The sequence below is a fragment of the Phalacrocorax carbo genome, chromosome 6, assembly GCF_963921805.1.
Source record: "Phalacrocorax carbo chromosome 6, bPhaCar2.1, whole genome shotgun sequence".
Classification (NCBI taxonomy): Eukaryota; Metazoa; Chordata; class Aves; order Suliformes; family Phalacrocoracidae; genus Phalacrocorax; species Phalacrocorax carbo.
Genome location: NC_087518.1, coordinates 20,568,120 through 20,581,275, shown reverse-complemented (window position 1 = coordinate 20,581,275; position 13,156 = coordinate 20,568,120). Strand labels below are relative to the sequence as shown.

The 13,156-nt window shown below is 43.6% G+C and overlaps 1 protein-coding gene across 7 annotated transcripts in view; it reads right to left on the bottom strand.

Annotated features, from left to right (window-relative positions):
• The window catches only part of RAD54L2 (RAD54 like 2), a 72,093-nt gene that overhangs the window by 14,589 nt on the left and 44,348 nt on the right, over positions 1 to 13,156 (bottom strand). For 6 of the 7 annotated variants that reach the window (XM_064454118.1, XM_064454115.1, XM_064454122.1 and 3 more), the window contains 8 exons: positions 9,518 to 9,716; positions 7,252 to 7,391; positions 5,543 to 5,674; positions 4,552 to 4,784; positions 3,661 to 3,843; positions 3,252 to 3,385; positions 1,790 to 1,986; positions 914 to 1,256 (listed from right to left, as the gene is read on the bottom strand). In XM_064454118.1, the coding sequence (XP_064310188.1) occupies positions 914 to 1,256; positions 1,790 to 1,986; positions 3,252 to 3,385; positions 3,661 to 3,843; positions 4,552 to 4,784; positions 5,543 to 5,674; positions 7,252 to 7,391; positions 9,518 to 9,716 (1,561 nt within the window). The remainder of the gene's footprint in view (positions 1 to 913; positions 1,257 to 1,789; positions 1,987 to 3,251; positions 3,386 to 3,660; positions 3,844 to 4,551; positions 4,785 to 5,542; positions 5,675 to 7,251; positions 7,392 to 9,517; positions 9,717 to 13,156) is intronic. The other variant, XM_064454119.1, reaches the window with a different exon arrangement.

The following is a 13,156-nucleotide window of genomic DNA, read 5'->3' as shown; positions in this document are numbered from 1 at the left end:
AAGTTGGATAGATGGGCCAACATCAATTGTATGAAGTTCAACAAGGCTCAGTGCTGGGTCCTGCACTTGGATCACAACAACCCCATGCTGCACTAACAGGCAGGAAGAGTGGCTGGAAAGCTGCCCAGCAGAAAAGCACTTGGGGGTGTTGGTTGACAGGCAGCTGAACATGAGTCAGCAGTGTGCCCAGGTGACCAAGAAGGCCAACAACATCCTGGCTTGTATCAGAAATAGTGTGGCCATTAGGAGCAGGGAGGTGATCGTGCCCCTGTACTTGGCACTGGTGAGGCCACACCTGTAGTACTGTGTTCAGTTTTGGGCCCCTCACTACAAGAAGGACACTGAGGTGCTGGAGTGTGTCCAGCAAACGGCAATGAAGTTGGTGAAGGGTCTAGAGCACAAGTCTTATGAGGAGCAGCTGAGGGAACTGAAGTTGTTTAGCCTGGAGAAGAGGAGCCTGAGGGGAGACCTTATCAATCCCCACAACTACCTGAAAGGAAGATGTAGTGAGGTGGGTATCATACTCTTTTCCCAAGTAAGAAGTGGTAGGATGAGAGAAAACAGCCTCAAGTTGTGCCAGGGGAGGTTTAGATTGGATATTAGAGAAAAATTCCTTGACCAAAAGGGTTGTCAAGCACTGGAACAGGCTGCTCAGGGAAGCGTTTGAGTCACCATCCTTGAGGTATTTAAAAGACATGTAGATGTGGTGCTTACGGTCATGGTTTAGCAGTAGACTTGGTAGTGTTAGGTTAATGTCTGGACTTGATAATCTTAAGGATCTTTTCCAACCTATATGATTCTATAAGGCAGCATGATTAGCTGTACTGCATAAACTCAGCAAACAAGCAGGCTAATTTGGGATGAAGGAGCTGTTTGCATGGACTACACCATTAAGAACTCCTTGTGGACTCACCGCTGCACAAAGCCTTCCAGCAGGCTATGCAGGACATGACTGCGATACCTCATGAGACGAACATCTTGAGGGGTGCTGTCAATACACTGCCCATTCAGGATAGGGCGCTCAAACATGTTGCTGAATTCCTGCCGTGAGCCTAGAAAGTCAGGTCGGACAAAGTCTACCATGCACCAATACTCAATGAGGTTGTTCTGGAGTGGGTAGCCAGTCAGCACCACTCGCCGGCGAGAGCGGATGTTCTTCAGGGCCTGCGAAGTACTGGCATGGCAGTTCTTTATCCGGTGTCCCTCATCACAAATAACCACATCTGGGCCAGGGCGAGACAAAGCTTTCTCAATCCCTGAGGACAAGGAACATTAAGTGTTAGTTAGAGATGAATAAGACAAAGTTCTGATTTTATATGGTCACCAACTTCACAAAAAGAAGAGGGGTAGCTCTGAAAGACAAAAAGAAAAAAGAAGCAGTATGCATGGGTGGCAGAGAGCAAGGCTGATTCAGGAAATAAAATGCATCTAGACACTAGCTCTGATCTAGCATAATGTGGTAATGACCAGACATGACTGTCTCTTGATTTCTGCTCAATGACCTGTATTGCATCAAATTCAGTGTCTTGCATCAGACTGGTAAATCTCACACAGACAAATCACCAAGTTTGGTGAACTGACTTCCATGCTTACTTGCAGCTACTGCAAGAAATGAAAGATTCAATCAAAGCTCAACAACCTTCTGTCTCCAAAGAAACTATCCTGCCCAGCAAAGTTTGATCATGTCAGGGGTGCTAAAAGCAAGTTACAGGTTGTTTCCCTGTGCTGCCATCATTGACAGCCAGCTGGACAACAGGATCACTCACTCTCTCAAGGACTGGCCTCCCACCTTTCAGAAGCTCTTGCTGCCTGTCTTCCTCATCTAAGTCAATAATGACAGGGCCAGCTTGTTTCTTTGTTTTCTTCTTCCTGCCAGTGGCAAAGGACTTCTTCAGTGAGAGGAGACGGTACATCTCGTATCCCATCAGCAGCACACCACCCTCTGTCACCCAGTCATTCACCACCTTTGCACGTGCAGCTGTTGTTCTGCAAAACAAACCAACCAAATAAACTGTAAGCTTTCTCTCCAGTTTCAGTTTGAACCACTGGATTGGAGTCTGCTGAGAAAAAAAAGACTCATTCAATTAATTAAAGCACTTTCTTACATCAAACCAGACAGGGGAATACAATAAAGTTTCTTTAGGAGACAATCTGGTACAGGGGAAAAGAAAAAAGCCTTTTATGTGCCAGGTGTAGCAGGGTTGAGACTGACAAATCCTTATGGGAACTAAGCTGTAGAATTTTGTCAAGTACAAAAGCATAACAAACTTGAGAGCATCATTTTTAAAGAGCTGTTGAGGAAACTGCGTCTGCAAAAGTAACTTTCAGAATGAGCTGCTAATGTATGTGGTTGTAATCATCATTTATGCCTTGTTGTTTTCTCTTCCAATGCTAGTGACCCTCAATTATTCCTTCCCTGCTAGCCTGCACAGTATTGGTTCAGATCAAAACACTGTCCTCACTCAGTCCTCCCAGAGGACACCAGATCCCATCCAATAGTAAACACATGGCTGGAGTAGCATCGGCAGATTCAAAGTACATTTAGCCAGGAGGTGAAGACCTCAAAGATAAGTGTATGAACATAGCCGATGAACTGAGTTCCCTAGGATCACTACACTGTCCTGATCCATAAAAAACAAATGACCCAGAAAGAAGCAGAGATCAACAAGCCAAGAATACACTCCACACCAAGCTGTAACTGCAATCACTGATCTCTCTCCTTTCTGGTCAAGGAGGCTCTGTATAACTTGCCAGAATCCCTCAAGGACAACACAATTCACAGAAAGTCACAGTTTCAGGTAGAAGTATCCCTAAGTGTGTGAAAAATCTCAGGGAAAAAAGCCCCTAACATTTAAAATACAAGAGATGTGGTATAGGGGACACATGCCTTACAAGTTGCAGGACTCTGACAGGATTAGCAGTGTGCCACCAGAAACAAACCATAGCACTTCTGCTCCTCTCTGCAGAAGTAGCTGTCTCTGAGTTCCTGATCTCAGCACATAGGGAAGAATAGAAAGGTGCATGAGCAGTGTGAGAAGGAAGTACAAATATAAACATTGAATGAAAGAGACAGTAAATCTCTCCCAGGTACCAAAATCCTCAAGACGGCACCCACAACAAATGCAGAGTGAGAAAGATCTGGAATTTGAGGGCACAGAATTAGCCCAACTAAGCCATCTGCAACAGCAGTTCTGGTAACAGTTCCATAAGAGGCAGTCCAAGAGTTCAAAAGGGCTTCTACTGGCACCTACTTGTGTTCATCATTCAGGATGTGGACTTTGAAGGTGCGGGGCTGGACCTCTTTGGAGTTATAATCAGCAGGAAGGTTTTCAGGAGCTGGGAGCCACATATTGAATTCTGCTAGCCAGTTTTGGAGCGTATTCACCTGAAAACGTTAGCCATAGAAGGATTAAAAACCCAGTTGAGTCACTTGGGATGTTAAGAGCAGAAATGAGAATAGGGAATGACACTCAGGTGGGCACAGACAGAGGAGCAGACCACAGCATGCAAACTCAGGGACATAGGGAATGAAAGAGGGAAAAGAGCAGCAAGGGTATGACAGAACTTGATGTGAGACAGGACACTAATCAATCTCCTCTAGACAAAGAAGGAAGAAGTGCAAGGAAGCCACTCAGCCAGTCCTTCATATGAGCTACTTACAGGTACAATGGCAAGAACAGTCTTTGCCTCTGTGTGCCGAAAAAGTACATCCAAGAAAGAGATGACTTGTATGGTCTTGCCCAGGCCCATGCTGTGTGCTAAAATACACCCAAACCCACTGCTGGTTTTAAATCTCTCCAAGGACTCAACCAAGTTGTCATACAGGAATCGGATCCCCCCAATCTAGACAGAAAAATAGAAAAGGTATTAGAATGATGAGAGAAAACAACAGGATGGGTATGTATTTAGAGTGGCAAGTACATTAGGATTGCATAAACCATGAAAATATAAAGGAGATATTTCAAGTTCACTACAGTATTCTAATCTAGGGAAGACTCAAAGTCATTATTTTTAGATACTCATACCAATAAATTAAAATTCACTTATAGAGTGAGAATCTGAATTGGGGTTGATTAGTTTGTTTATAAATATAATTTTATTTTTTAAATGTTCATCTAAGTATACAAAGGAAAATATTCCTCTCTGTGGTAGGTATTACCACACCATCTATCACCAGGACAGTCAGCTAAAAAACCTTCATGGGCATCACAATGAACTCTAATTGTTATAACATATTTTGCCTTTGAGAACTGAAGGAATTTCGTTACAAGTACAGCCAGAAACAAGCAATACATTCTCACCTTTTATCTTGTCATTGAAGATAAGTGCAGGCTCTTGAAATAGGAGCTAAATACTCTGGTTATCATAGGACAACAATAGCCAAAGTTATACATAGCCCTGGCCTTCCTTTAATTTGTCCTTATCATTTGAGTGTCCACAACAGCCACCACCACAACCAGACTGGTGACAGATCTCACCTAAGAAGTTCTGCTGAGATTACAAGGCAGGCTTGCCTGAATTAATTTCATTTTCAAGGCTAATAAAGCCTACCTGATGGGGCTTTACTGCATGTGCAAGCTGAGGAGCCAGGAAAATGTCCTCCTCATTTGGTGGGTGATTGATGTTGACAATGACTTGCCCCAGAGCATCTGACTGATTTAAGGCATCATTCACATGAGAGCCACTGCTCTCTTCACTGCCATCCTCTTCCCCTTCATTGCCAGAGTCACTGCTGTCCACAATTTGGAGGGCATCATCCTCTCCTGAACTTAGCTCAATCACTTCTGTAAAGTAACCAAAAGAGGAGAGAATAAGGGCAAAGGTTAACTTGACATCAGGGATTATCATGCATGGAAAAAAACTCGTATCTGGAAAGTAAGGCTACTACCTTTTGCAATTCCACACTGGCCTAATGACCTATTGTGAACAAGCAGGCGCACATCAGGCCCCTCAGGCCAGCATACAAAAGCATTAGTTTCCCCATGTTTCAGAGGACATTAATTCGGGCCGATTCAAACAGAGCATGAGACAAGTTTCTGTAAGTGTTTCACATTCTCCTTTATGTGCCCTCTTAATCCCCAAACCCAGACATGCATGATATCTGTTGATACAATGTCTAAGGAGCACCAAGGAAATCAGGCAGAAGTACTCTACTGCTATAAAGGAGTCAGGTTAGATCCATTTGGGCAAGGGACACAAAATCCACTTTCAGCTACAGATCTGAATACTTAGATGCTCCTTTTATACACAGCAGATGATGCCACATCTCATGTAAGCATTCTGCAGCAGAGCACTGAGCAAAATTAAATGCATTTATAAAGCAGCAATAAACACAAGTTTGCAAGAGTACCTTATCGGCCAGGTTATAAAAGTCAGGTTAGGACTCAAAGGCCAGAACTGGCCATGTATTTGGAAACCAATAGGCCTACAAAAATCTGAAGTGATTCACTACTGGAGCATCTGACTAGATGAAAACAGGAGACTTGTGGCTAAATGAACAGCATATTGTAAGAAGACCACGGTGAGGCAATTGGTTGCTTACCATCTTTAATGCTGTTTTTCACTTTAGCATCATCTTCACTGCCACTGCTGGTACTATCTAGGCAGATCACATCCTCAGCCAGGACCTGAGGAGGAAGCTGGGTGGCCTCTGCTGTTCTGAAAACGATGTCCTCTACAAAGATAAATTACAAACAGTAAGTAATTCATAATAATGGGGAAGGAGTCAAAACTGCTCAGAAACCAGACAGTATTTCCTTCCACTTTTGCTCCAATAACTTAGCCCTGGAATTTTCCATAACAGACTCTCACTGTCTACAGTACTGCTATGACTCAGCTTCCTGGGTCACAATCTCCTTTCTCAATATGCCAAAACAATAGCCCATTACTGATGGCACCCTCTTTATTGCATGCCCTGGCTGGGGCACACTGACCATACAAAATGCGGGTTTTTTTTGGTAGGGTGGGACTCAGAAGTAAAAGGTGGTTTTCATCAGCAGAAAAAGCACCAACTGCTGGAGGGATGATAACTGTCCTTTGTTAGTCAGGACACTATAATAATTATAACCCACATATAATAAAAATTTTTTGCTGATGAAGACCATTTTTTTATATGCTTAAGTATTGCCATGTGGGCAGAGAGGCTAGCTAACAGGGCCAAATAAGCACCGTTGCAGTGACTCAGCAAGCAACAACATTCTTCTGGGGCTACAACCTATTCCACAAGTTAGAAGTGTTTTAAATAGCTCTTATTCCTTACTCCCCATGCAAAAATGTTTTAAACACTTGCACTTGAAGGAGAATATACATTTTCTCAAGAGGCAAAGTCAACTGAAGAACTCCTTACCCCTGACACAACTTACAACTGCACTTCTCTGCCCTTTACACCAGTCTGAGAGGCTGTGCTATAAACTAGATCACTGAAATGATCAAGGTTAGAAGACAATGCAAGACAACATATTCACTGGAAGACAAGGGTGATGCTTAGCCATTTATACTGCCTGCTATTTCACTGCTTGCTGAAATGTGCAAGAAAGGACAAGGTCATGTCATGAACATATTTACACCCAGTCTATTCCACTACACCTAGTACCAGACCCATGTATTACTAGACAATTTACAGTACAAATGATCTGGACAAAGGACATGGCATTTCTGTCAAGTTCATTGGTTTAAGCTTCCATACCAGTTGGAAAGACAAGAGAGACCTTGTTCCAGCATCCTACTTACACACAATTAACTTGTCAAAATATCTTCAACAAAAGTTACCTGGCACTCTTCACCATGCAGCCACAGCATCTTGATTCAGAACTAGCTCAGAAGTGGAACTGACTACACTGAACAGAGAAGTGGTTTGGAACTGCCGTTTCAAGAGTTTACACTTGCTTGAAAGTCCAAGTGCAGCATAGAATCATAGAATGGTTTGGGTTAGAAGAGACCTTTAAAGGTCATCTAGTCCAACCCTCTGCAGTGAGCAGGGACATCTTCAACTAGGTCAGGTTGCTCAGAGCCCTGGCCAACCAGCCTTTAATGTTTTCAGGGATGGGGATCTACAGCCTCTCTGGGCAACCCGTTCCAGTGTTTCACCACCCTCATCATAAAAAATGTATTCCTTACATCTAGTATGAATCTGCTTTCTTTTAGTTTGAAACCACTACCACTTGTCCTGTCATTGACAAGCATGACACTACCTTCTTCATTCAGCTTCTATCCTGAAAAATCTTGCTTCAGGTGGTACCTCCCACTGCTTACCAGGAAGAAACTCTAGGGGTACGGTTGGAATAGTGGCTGGATAATCCTTACGCTGTTGCTCTAGCCGTTTCCTTCTCTCCAACTCTTCCTGCTGGGCTGCTTTTGTCACGGCTTCCAATTGGTCCTCACGCAACAGCTTTCTGAACACAGAAGCAAGGAGAGAAACATGATTTGGTTACACTCAAACAATTTCTTCCAAATACCTGAACGGCTGTACAGCTGGCTCAAAAGATGACCGACAAGCTCCAGGTAGTCTGTCAGCTACATGGATAGGAACATCATTGCCAAAAGCTATAGACAAATTCTACAGCTATTTCAAGACTGTGCTTCCCAACTGCAGATCACGCTACTACTACTACTCAAGGAAAAGACAAGTTTGACAGAGCAAAATAACAAAAGAAGGAAAAATATGAGTGGGTAAGTATATACTTAAGGTAGGTTATCATAGACTAGTTCTTCTATCTGAAAGGATGTTATTTATTGCTATGCAGTTTATAAACAGAAAATGCCCAAAGTCATGTAAAAAAGGATATATGGGAAGAAAAAGCATCAATTCCCCCACAAAACATCATCACCCTGATTCTCCTCTGACAAAGTATTTTCAGGAACTAGGACCTCTAATGGCTTTAACAATTGTTTCAATGGATGCTCTCGAAGCACCTGTCTTTTACAGGTAGCTTTCATTACTTTGAAAAGTTGCATTTCCCCTGCTTCAGTTTCACATGTGCAGCTCTGGAAATGAAGGCTCTTTTGCCAGAGGAGAGGTGCAGTACAAGCAGTGGTAAAATCCAGCTCCCTCAAACTAGCCTTTAAATCCACCCAGTCCCACACTGCAGGGACATCTCCTCCATCCTAATCAAGTCTCATTTTCCAAGGCCTACTCAACATTCATTTCTTTGGCTTTAAGAAAATCAATATGCACAAGCTTAAATATGACCACCAGCACATTACACAGGGCAAGAGAGCCACTTGCTGCCACAGGAGTTCCTGCTCCATTATGACTCCTCTGAGCATTTTAGGTCCCCTTGAACAAAATTTCACAGTGAATTATCACCTTACATGTTCCAGAATATATGTTGGGACTTAGACAATCAATTACTTCTTTATAAAATTCAAATGAAATTGGTTTCTAACATTGTGGCAGCATGCTCCCCCCTGCCACGTAAGCAATAACCACCAGTGTGAGTCCTGATGGCTGCATCCAGCTTATGCTGGACTTTGGGGACAGATGGCAACACAACAGCCAAGGGCTGCCTGGAGCAGGGACTCAGATGTCTTGCTGATAGGCAAATAAGTCAGTAATCTTACTCCTTAAATAGTGGACAGCCCAGGGCCTGTTGAGCTCTCCTGTACATCAGTGGGCTGCACGCCAGGATCTCCCCTTGATTAGGGGTGCCTCTCAAGGTTACTCCTCAAGGTTGAGAGATTCCTTGCTGCAACAGATTCTCAGTGAGTGAATAATAGCATGCTAAATGTTGAAATCTTAGCTAAGTGGTATAAAGAATTGATTGAGAATAGATAATCCTTTAGACATAAACCATTGACCAAGTCTTGGACTAGGATTGGATCCAGCTGCACCTAGAGTCCTCTCTGAGAAGGAGTTTAGAAAGCAAGGGGTCATTTCTGAACCTCATGACTCAATGGGAGGGTATCCCTGACAGTTTTGTCTGACCCTGTCCTCTATGGAGTAAATAATCAAGTGTACCTTGCCATCAAATCTTGTTAAACCACTGTCATGTTTACCATTGAACTCTTAACTCACTGTTTTATATCAATAGTGTATTTTTGCTTCTCTCTTATGAGTGAAGTGCACTCTCACTCTATCCACCAGAAACATTTCCATCACCAATCACAGCATCAGCATTCCTGCCAACAAGTACCCCTGATAGTAGAGGGAAAGACTATATTTTAGGCTGTTTGCAGTAGGATCCTCATCAGCAGATACCTGAAACTGGATATTTACTTAATGGTGGTGCTGTTTTTTAATTACATGACTTATAAGCCAGCAGCAAGTACACAATTTTTGCAATATATTCCATAACCAAATATTTGCTCTTCAGAAATACCAAACAAGTCTGCACTCACATGCAGCACTCCAGTCTGAGATCATGCTCCTCCCACTTGTGAAATCCTACAGTTTTGGAAAAGAAAAGCCATCTGGTTTGCCAGCAGTGGCAAAATGTAGCTCAGAAGCAAAGTCCAGAGATTCCATTTTACCCAAAAGGCTAAATAGGACTCTAGCTCTTTTTGTCCTGCTGATGCTTACCTTATGTTCCTCCGCATGTGAGATGGTTTCTGAGCCCTCTTCTTCTTGGTGTCCTCAGAGGCCAGGCTCTTGTGCTGGTTCTGCAAGAGTCGCTCTGCCCGCTCACTCTGAGATGAGGTAGTTGAAGTAGAGCACTGCCATTCTCCATCCTCTGCATGTTCAACATGGTCACTGCTGAACTCTGCTTCCTGGGGTTGGTCTGAAAAGACAAGGAAGTAATGACATGAGAACAACAGCTGACTTTTACGTGAGCATTCATCAGGATTTGAGCTGAATGGGAACCAACAATCCCTATTCTCACTCAATTGCAAACATGTTTCTCTGAGGGTCAAAACTGGGGTCCTTTCTGACAGTGCCACTCAGAGAGTGCTGAAAAGTTTTACAGAGAAGGGTCTGTTCCCAGTGAAAGCCAAGACTAACATCACTGAACAAAGCCCAGAAGGGTCCTGGAAAGAAAGTAAGGCAAAATTATTTTAGTCCACACAGAGCACTTGCTGCCTCTAAGGGCCTGTTTTCCTACAGGGGCCCAACGAGCTCTGATTAAGGAACTCAAATCTCTTTTTCTTTGTTTCACAACATTCAAGTGGGGCAGAAATCTCCTTTTATATGACACCTGTGAAACCATCTTTCAAGTTAGCACATACCATGCAAGAGATTATCTGGTTCAAACACTGGGTGATGGCTTAGCAGGCAGCTCAGGGGTTTTATCATCAGGGTCCACTCTCACGATTTAAATGGTAACCTCTGGCAAGCTTTTTTAAAAATAAAAAGTAAATGGCAATACTCTTTCCACATTATAAGCCACATGCACTCCTTTTTCTCTACATGTTCATATTTTCAGACTTGCATTAATGGCTGATTTCAGTCTTAAAGCACTATGTGAAATGACACCTTGTTCTATGTGACGTTTTGCTCTTCAACAGGCTGCCAGTGACCAAGCTAATGCTTGCAGAGCACAGAAAGGAAATGTTTCTGTTCAGAAGCTTCCCTTGAAGTAAACTGTTTCTGACAAGCCTTGTAATAGCTTCTTTGAAGCATCTTGTCCCCTTGTGTCAGGCAAAGAGATACCCTGAACTTCATCTCGTAATCAGCTTTCTCGCTTATGCTGTGTATCTGAGCTAGTGACTCAACTGAAATGACACTTAGACAGAACTTTGAAGGAAAGAAGACATCAGTGCAGAAGAACGTGGCAGATGAAGTAATACAGAACCAACAAGCATCACATTGTGACTCCATGGGATCTGGAGACAAAGAGCATCCCCTCTCAAAAAGCTGGGAGCTTAAATGAAGGTTGCTTCAGTACAGCACATTGCATGTACAGGCACCTCTACAGCTGCCACGTTAATATGCCTATTAAATTAACCTTACCACCTGTACCACCTCTTGAAATCAAGACAACAAGAACTAGATTCATAGCTTGGTCAAAAGCACCAGCTTTGTAAGCTTCCTCTCCAGACATCCCACCAGACCTGCCCCAGCATTGCTTGAAGCCTGTGTCAGAATCCATTTAGGACTTCAGGTTCACCCCACCATGGGCCAATACCAGCAGAGCAGCTCAAACATTTATCTGAACATCAGTCCCAGCAAGTCTTGCACATACTAGAAAAACAGGTATCCACAACTTATGTGATGAAACAGAGCTCACTATGAATGCAGGAAAGAGTTATGTTGCAGGTGAAGATAAAGGCAAAGGAGTCTGCTGCTACAGTTGTTGTAGTTCTACCACAGCCAAGGTCTTGGAGCCCTGTCCTCCCACCATGCCTCCTTAAACTTACATGCTCAGACATCATGCATCACATTCACTTGCAGAGAGAGAACCATGCTGGTAATAAACCCAGTTTCCCAGGCTTCCCAGACAACAGCTCTGCTATTTGAGCTACGTTTTGGCCACATTACCTGCAATTCTTCAACACTGTTTCCTTCCTCCACCCCTCTCGACTCCTGGTTATATAACTAGATCAAAAGATTGGATGAAATAGGTCAAAGGGAAGCAGGGAGGCTACACATGTGATCACATTCTCTGGGATGAGTCATTAAACCAGTGACTATCCCAGAGACAAACACTGCCATGGTTACACTGCTGTCATCTCACCCTGGGCCCAGGGGACCTTGACAAGGCATCAGAGAGCACAAAGTTATGCTTGTTTTGAAGAGAAAGCATTCCTTTCCCCACACCCCAGGAATTACCCACGTCACCTCCTTCAGCAGTGACTCTGCCACCCACACTGTCCTGGGAAAGGGTGCCGCTAACAAAATCCAAAGATGAGGCCTCGACATATCTCCACCGTATGTTTCCATACTTGTTGTGCAAACTCTATGTATACTCATTCAACCTCTGCATTTTACTTTTCTTTCCTCTTAATCATGTGTAACACAAGCTCTGGTGAAACATACATGCAGCTGGATAGAGAGGTTGTTTTGTTTTGGTTTGGTTTTTTTAAATATAATTCTCATCTGAGCAGGAGCCTGAAGCCTAAAATCTGGTGACAAATTTGGCCCTGCACTGTGTACAGGGCCTCATCTGCCACAGCCATGTCTGCTCAGGCTGGTGTTTGTCCTGCCAATACAAGTTCTAAGGTAAGGAACACAGTCTGTGCTTCAGCCCACATTCCTGACACATATGCATCTAGATACTGAAATCTCTTCCACACTGGTGACATTACCGAACATCACACGGATTCAGCTGCAGTGGGATTCAGAGGACAGCCGGCTTCCCAAGGCTGGTCCCATCCTTGTTACTACAATGAATAAAGCTGCTTTTCACAAAGTTTAACTAATACAATGATAAAATCACAAGTCACTTCCATCTAACTACACAACAGCTCCCACCACACCTGTGACATGAGCTGGCAGTTACTAGCAGGAATTGTTTTGTTGCTGTTTTGTATTAAACTGTGTACACAGTCTACATCTTAGGGCATATGAAGAGCGCGACTCCCCGCTGCAGCCATGTGGCTGTGTAACTGGGACCTACACTGGGACACAAATGCATTAAGAAACAATAACTGCACACACAAAAACCTATTTTGTAAAAGAACAGGTTTAGTCTTTGGGTTGGAGGGAGTGTCCCATCAGGTAATCAATGGAATAATTCCTGCCCCAATTCTGCCAAGCCTATATCTAGAACAGAAATGCAATAATGGTTTTGTAGCAGGAGCTCAACACATTACTCTGACATGGCTATACAAGAAGCTTTTTACACAACACAAATATTCACCAGCCATGTCTGCATGTTGACAATCACCTGATCATGCTTAAGTCGTTAGCGCACTCTAGGAAGACCTGGGCAGTTACCCACATTGCCCCAGTGAGAAAAGCATTGCCACCAGCCCATAGGTAACAACCTAGCACAATCTTGCACAGGGAAATCAGCCACATATGTCCAAGCACGGCTAGGGGAAGAGTATGCCCAAGCCCACTCAGCAGAGACAGCCATGGGTCAGTTGTGGTTGTCCACAAAAATGTAAACCCATCCCACGCTTACACACTGTGCGCACTGAGAATCAGCTGGAACACCAACTGCTGGGTTCGCACCAGCTCTGTTGCATGTTTTGCACTATGCTCACCAGAATAGGCACCAGAGCTACAAAGATGCTCTCCTGAGGGTAGTGGTGATAGCACCAATGCTGACTGCAAGCC